Source organism: Tribolium madens, unplaced genomic scaffold (genome assembly GCF_015345945.1).
Source record: "Tribolium madens isolate multiple individuals breed KSU strain unplaced genomic scaffold, Tmad_KSU_1.1 Scaffold_19;HRSCAF=116;Tcas5.2_LG9, whole genome shotgun sequence".
In the NCBI taxonomy this organism is placed as follows: Eukaryota; Metazoa; Arthropoda; class Insecta; order Coleoptera; family Tenebrionidae; genus Tribolium; species Tribolium madens.
The window spans coordinates 9287040-9293569 of NW_025400983.1; the positions used below are offsets into that span (position 1 = coordinate 9287040).

A 6530-nucleotide genomic window follows, 5' to 3' on the forward strand; every position below is an offset into this window, starting at 1 on the left:
TTGACCTGATAAGATTTTTTAAGTTTGAAGATTAGATTAATTGATGTATCTCTCTTAAAACTTCTTATTATCAGTGAGGAATAAAATTGCGGAGATTCAGTTTTGTGTATTTTATTACTGAAATTGATCACAAATTATTAACAACTACACTACAGATTCATTGTACCACAAGTTTTCCTATGGTACAGTGTTATATATAGACTAAAATATATCAATGGATTCACAAAGCAAGTTGAAAAGCATTTATACAAAACGCAACTAATTTCTAATACAATAATGTAATCTTAGCACTTTTGACATGCTGTGGAAAAAAAGAGAAATAAATAAATTTGGCAAATTTGCTTAAAAACAAACATACCACAACCCAAAACTTGGCTTCAATATATACAGCAGTCTAGATATAAAAAGTGATCCAACGCAAAAAACATGTGATAATAAATGCAAATAACTGAAATGTCTAATTCATTTTTTTATATAATTATTTTTTATACACAAGTTTTGTTATAAAAATGTACAAACCTTTTCATCTATCAAATTCGAATTATTAGATCAATGTATGCGTATCTTGTTCAACGGAAACAATAAGTACTCGAATTCCAACAAGTTATAACCGAAAAAATAAAAACGTAATCGTCTAACAGTCAAAAAGCCAATCATTCATTCAAATACATTCAACCTAAATGTAAGGTGATTTCCATTCAATGATGTTTGTGCCAAGAAGAAAAAACATGCAAACATAACCGACGTGAAGAAAAAAGTCACCAACATTGCTTAAAATTATATTGTGTATAAAAAAACCTAAACAGAAAGCAATTTCCAATTATTCAACTCGCACAAAACACGTTTTCGCTGGTAGACTGCATTAAAATGCAGCATGTTATGGATGATACAAATACAAAAATATCGTTCTAAATTATAAGATTTAGATTATTAGTTTACAATAGGTTTTCTACAAGTTAAACTGCTAATCTTGCATTTCTTCAGGGACCTCGTGAGGATTTAGAATTCCAGGTACTGAAAGCTGGATTCGTCGTTTCTCGGCTTGCGCGGCTTGTAGCATTTTTTCGCGCTCCTCCAAGAACAAATCCGAATCGTCTTCGCCCGTATACTCCTGAAATAATACGCCATCGGTGTCAAAAAACCGCAAAAAACTTATCTCGAAATTTCCACTTTCCCAGTTTACTTACCCTAATTTGCACGAGGAAATCTCGCAAGTGTTCCTTAAACGCTGGTATATCCTGATCTAAGTTAAACATTCCTTGAACGGTGATCTTAATCTGGTTATCTGTGAGATGAGGAAATGCAGATCTCAACAACGTTGCTGTGAATTCTTGTATGTAGAGAACATTATTGGGGGTTGGTCCTAACTGACAGTTAACTCTGCCCGATTCCACCAATGAGAAAATATACGCCAGAATCGTAGCATGCATTGATAATCCTGCTGTATGCGACGTATCGGTTACAACGGAAAACACATGTTGCAAGATATCGGTTAAATAAGTTTGATAAAAACTAGGAGCTGCATGTTCGAACTGTTCGACATTTTGTAGTAATTTGAGCAAAATTTGTAAGCCAGTATCGGCCACGTTTCTCATCGTGTGTTTGAACGCCCATATTATGCTGTCCAGTACGAGCTTGAATTGAGCAGGAGGTATGCTCAGGAAGGCTGGGAAGCAAAAATTGTTGACTGCTTGAAGTAGAAGGAAGAAATTCGTTCGATGGTCGGGATATTCTTCGAAGTCTTTATTGATCATGGCTAGTGTGCATTCGAACACAGCGTCAAATATTTTTGGAACCTGAATAATTATTCGCTAATAGTCTTACTCAAAAGGAAAAAATTGAAATTTTACCTCTGAAGTTATGTGCACTTCTAATTTGTTAACTATAGTGGCGATGGCGCTGAGAACTTCCGGTTCTCGAGCTGATGGTACGGCCGTTCTTTGATAATCTAATAACACGGCATCTAAAAATGGAGGTATAAAATTTTCCATAACCATAGCATGATCGTGCGTCCTCGATATCCAGTCTGATATTAATTTTAACGTTTCTTTCTTTACCACCCTCATTGCTTTGATTAGTGGTTGATTTGTAACCATTTCGCCGTTCAATGCTATAGCTGCTGTTATATTTTCCGACATAACCTGGAAAATACGCAAGAGATCACAATTTTTTTGTGAACCTTGGCATTCGAACACTAACAAATCAAAGTGACTTGTCATACAATCGTTTTATTGTAAAAGTAATTTCTTTCCAAATGCAACATTATATCTTTTTGTACAAAAAAAAAGAATATAACCCGCAATGTAGAATAACATTTAGTATTTATTGTAACATTTAAACAAAATCGTCTTATACACCGACCGAGTGCTTTGACAAAATAATAAGTTCTATTAACAAACGAGTTGAAGGCTTGTAGAAAATATATTGTTTAAGTGAAATATACAGATACCTACAGTGTGACTGAACGAGTGTTTGAGTAATTTGTTTAGCCTTTGGTTTTATTACATACTCCATTTTAATAACATTTCAAAAAAAACATAGTAATCTAAGCTCCTTTAACATGATTAGAAAATTAAATTGTAGAAAAAGTTAATGTACAAACAATTCCAGTTGTAATATTTATGAAAACTCACGTTTTATTAATCGTAACAAATTTAATTTAAAAATATGGGAATATTGATCTCACCGTTGTTTTTGTTTATGATTAGGAATGAAAATACCTTGTGCAAAATTCTGTAAATAGCTAAATTGCTCACATTAATATTGAGGCTTTGAATGAAAAAATTACTGTGAATTCCAACTATTTAACTAACATCTTAAAAATGTGGAATGTTTTTGGTCATTAGAATAAATTATTACAAATATTGTTTTTGTGTCTGTTGAACATATGCTTCAGTAAGTCTTATCACACGTGTTTGTAAGCGTTTATCTTAATTTATAATTTACTTCAATATTTCTAACATTTTTTACATTTCACTTCCTGTTGATACTTACGAGTATTTTATACAATTTTGTGCATCTTACGAAAGAAGAAAATATATATTTCTTGCAACGTCATGAACAGCCTATTAATTTATTATTTTAGTAAGATTTAGAAACATTCTATATTAAAAATTGAAAAAAATATAATTACGTTATTATAATTGTATGATGAATGAAGAATCCTCATTTGTGAAATTTAAGCCAAAACAAATTTATATGCATTTGATTTTAACATTTTGCAATATTTATGAAATGAAAAAAAAAGTGGAAATCAGTCTTACTGAGAGCAGTATACAAATAGTAAAACTAATTAATAGTCAAATACAAAACAAGAAAAAATTAACAACACAATTATTCAAAATTTTGTGTATTTACATATTTGTGCGTACTATAGTTTTTAATTATAGCAATATGGATGTCAACACAACCATTCTATAAGATTTGCTGTTTGTAAACATACAAAAAAAACAAATCTTTACGTATGGTAATTTGTTCATTCTTTTAAATGTGAAATTATGTGCAATGTTATGCAACTTGTGATGTATTCAACAATCCATAAAATTTTAATCTAATGAGTTTACATGAAATAATTTAATTGTCGAAAAATTAGGCCAAATCTGCAATTTATATCATCGTTACATAAAAAGTAAAAAAATTGTGACGTTCAGTTTTGTTAATAAGACATTTACATTCAAATAAATCAAAGTTCAGTCTCACCATAAAATAAAAATGAATAGAAAAGCAACTCACCTTATAAACGTTTAGCATATCCAAATATATTCTTCCCAGTTGCATCACATACGCATGATTTAAAGCTTTGCAAGCCCTAACATTTGTTTTTAAAATACTCGCTAACTGTTTAACAACATCGATTTCCTTTAAAATGTCAACGTTTTTACTGGCTTGACTAATAATATCGTCCCAAACCTTAAACAAAAGGAGTATTATTATTCAAAAAAATTAGAAAAAGTTAAAATAAGTTAATATTAGGTCGTGACAAAGAAATATTAACAATGAAATATTCTGTGTTTTAGCCACGCCCCAGGGGCTTTCCCAACTGCCAATGGAATAAGAAGTTCATTCATTTCTTTGTCATGATCACACAGTTGATCAAATCTTAGGGATCTTTTAATTACCTGGTTAGGTAACAACATATATTTTTCAATCAAAGCTTCCTGCATTGCAGTGTCAACTTGGGCAGAGATCATGTACCCAACAGCCTCATAAAAAGTATGCACTTGTTGCTGCTGTAAGTCACAAATTATAGTAGAAACGGAACTTAAAATATCCTCAATAAAAGGGCATGATTCACCGATTTGTGTCGTAACGAAATGTCGTCTGCATTTTAAGGCGATTTTGATGAAAGTATCACAAGCCATATCTTGGACTCCGTCGTGTGTTTCATGCATAAATTCGAACAGTTTATTGACTACAGTCTTTAAAAATTTCCAATGTGCCCTCAAAAACCGGGGATACTGCCCCACGACATACATAATATTGGAAGCGATGATCGCCTTGTTGTCTTTGCCTCGTTTCTGTTCGCATAACCCCAGCAAATCTTTGATGACGGTCACTAAGAACCGCTTTTCGTCCTCTTCGTGCATCGCCCCTGATATACTCCCAATTGCCCAGCATAAGGTGTTGAGGTTTTTCCAAGACCATTCGCTACCGTTGACTTGGTTTTGCAGTTTGACAGTCATAATCCTCTCAGTGTCCGCGTAATCCAAATGAGTTAAATAAACTAAAGTTTCTCGCATGTTTTTGTACAGATTTATCGAATCGGTATCTTTCATAAACTCTCTCACAACTTCTCCATTATCAGTTTCAACAACGAGCACCTCCTCTGGTTTAGCCATCCGCGAAATCATTATATAACGAACTTTGTTTAACACTTCTTGATACAAAGCCCTCCGAGCACCGAAAAAAATAGTAGCAGCCCCAGAAAAAGGGACTTCTCGATACAATTCCGAAGCGAGAGTATTCCAGTACTCCAGACAAATTTTAAAAATTTCGACTTCCTCGACTTCGGAAATTAAAACTAAGTAACGTAAAGCGTTGCGTAATACTTCAACCTGACCAGAAGTCTCCGCTAAATTCCCGTGCTCTTTCAGAAAAGTACACAAAAATAAAGCAAGATTTTGAATAAAATTTTGTTCCTGATCTTGGCCACAAGCATAGGCTGACTTGATATCAGTTTGCAGTGGCAGCATCACTTCTAATTGTGACATAGTTTGAGTGAAAAGATTAACAAACATATCGTCGTAATTACTAACGGTAACTCCAGCGATCTCAGTTAAACACTTAAGTGTTACATTTCGGAACATAGGAACAGTTAAAAATTTAAAAATCAGTGTGTTTATCAACTTCGTTTCGAAAATATATCCAAGAGGGATCCAATTTAGAAACCTTAGGAGTGTTTCAAGGGTGGCGTTAACCAGGGGTGGATTTTGCGAATTTTCCAAAACAAACTGACAAAGGTGAAAAATGGCAGAAAACTCTGAGCACATCGTATCTTTCAAATGTTTGGCTTTAGTTTGTGTGATCTGTCCCGATGAAAAATCAAACAATTCCTCACTTAATAATTTTAATATGATCATGTTGTTTTGACACAAACTCTCGTTTGTTTTGCTCGCCCCCACGATATCGGGAATGAAACTCTCCCAGTTTTTAGGCCACTCACGCTTCAAGACTTGTACTAGAATCATATTCAACTTATTTAAATACGTTTTGTTAGCTTCCAGAGTCTCAGGATCTGAGCTCGTCTTGATGATTAAAGAAACGATGTATTTTTTGATGCCTTCGCACTGGTTCCTCGGTAGAACTTTCCACCGAGTCTTGATGACTTGCTCTAGGATTTGCAGGGCGTAATATTTCGTCTGCTGGTTGTTTGAGAATTCGAGGATGGTGTCGACTCGCGTCCACGCGTCTGGGTGCTCCTTCAGCGTCGTGAGTACCTCCTGTGCAATCCTTTGTGTCTCCCCATTGCCCTCATACATGCTACCAACCACAGTATCAAGCAAATTTATGTCCAGCTTCTGTGAGAAATCAAGCAGTTGTGCAGCTGCCTGATGCCCTAGAGTTGCCATTTTTTCAACAATTTTCGTTCAGGCCTTCAGTAACAAACTTCCCAACCAATCATTCCACCAAATTTACGTGCTAGAACGAAAAGATTCACTCAAGTCAACAAAAACTAACCTTCATAACGAAACATCAAAACAAACGCAAAAACACGGGTCAAAAGCCCGACCTCGCCGCGAAATTTATGTTAAATACAACGAATTACGTGCAAATTTATCGTACACCCTTCAATTATTCGGATTGTAACCCCAAAATACTGAATTTCAACTGATGATTGTTTGCGAGTGACGAGTGGATTTTCAACCAAGCTTTGCGCAACTTTTGATAGGAATTTTTTTTAGTTTGTAGTAATTCAGTGGTTGTTACCTTTTTTTGTCGTTTTTGATGGATTTTACACAAAATTCAACACCACACTCACAATCGCAACCAGAAAAAGCGCAAAACCGAAAAGATTAGATCGGTCATATAGA

At 34.1% G+C, this 6530-nt stretch overlaps 1 protein-coding gene across 1 annotated transcript; it reads right to left on the reverse strand.

Annotated features, from left to right (window-relative positions):
• Positions 1-95: 95 nt before the first annotated feature.
• Positions 96-6523, reverse strand: LOC123015440 (exportin-1). Its single transcript, XM_044415165.1, has 6 exons — positions 6427-6523; positions 4119-6138; positions 3733-3909; positions 1851-2141; positions 1188-1796; positions 96-1111 (listed from the first exon to the last, which is right to left on the reverse strand). The coding sequence occupies exons 2-6, from the start codon at positions 6066-6068 to the stop codon at positions 965-967; spliced, it is 3174 nt and encodes a 1057-aa protein (XP_044271100.1). The 5' UTR covers positions 6069-6138; positions 6427-6523; the 3' UTR covers positions 96-964.
• Positions 6524-6530: the final 7 nt, after the last annotated feature.

Bases quoted from the DNA above. Each gene is read 5' to 3' on its own strand.
- LOC123015440 (XM_044415165.1), bottom strand. From the start codon at position 6,068: ATGGCAACTCTAGGGCATCAGGCAGCTGCACAACTGCTTGATTTCTCA. The intron at 3,910-4,118 runs GTAATTAAAAGA...CTTTTGTTTAAG, and splicing joins ATATGTTGTTACCTAACCAG to GTTTGGGACGATATTATTAG. The intron at 1,112-1,187 runs GTAAGTAAACTG...GTATTATTTCAG, and splicing joins ATTTCCTCGTGCAAATTAGG to GAGTATACGGGCGAAGACGA.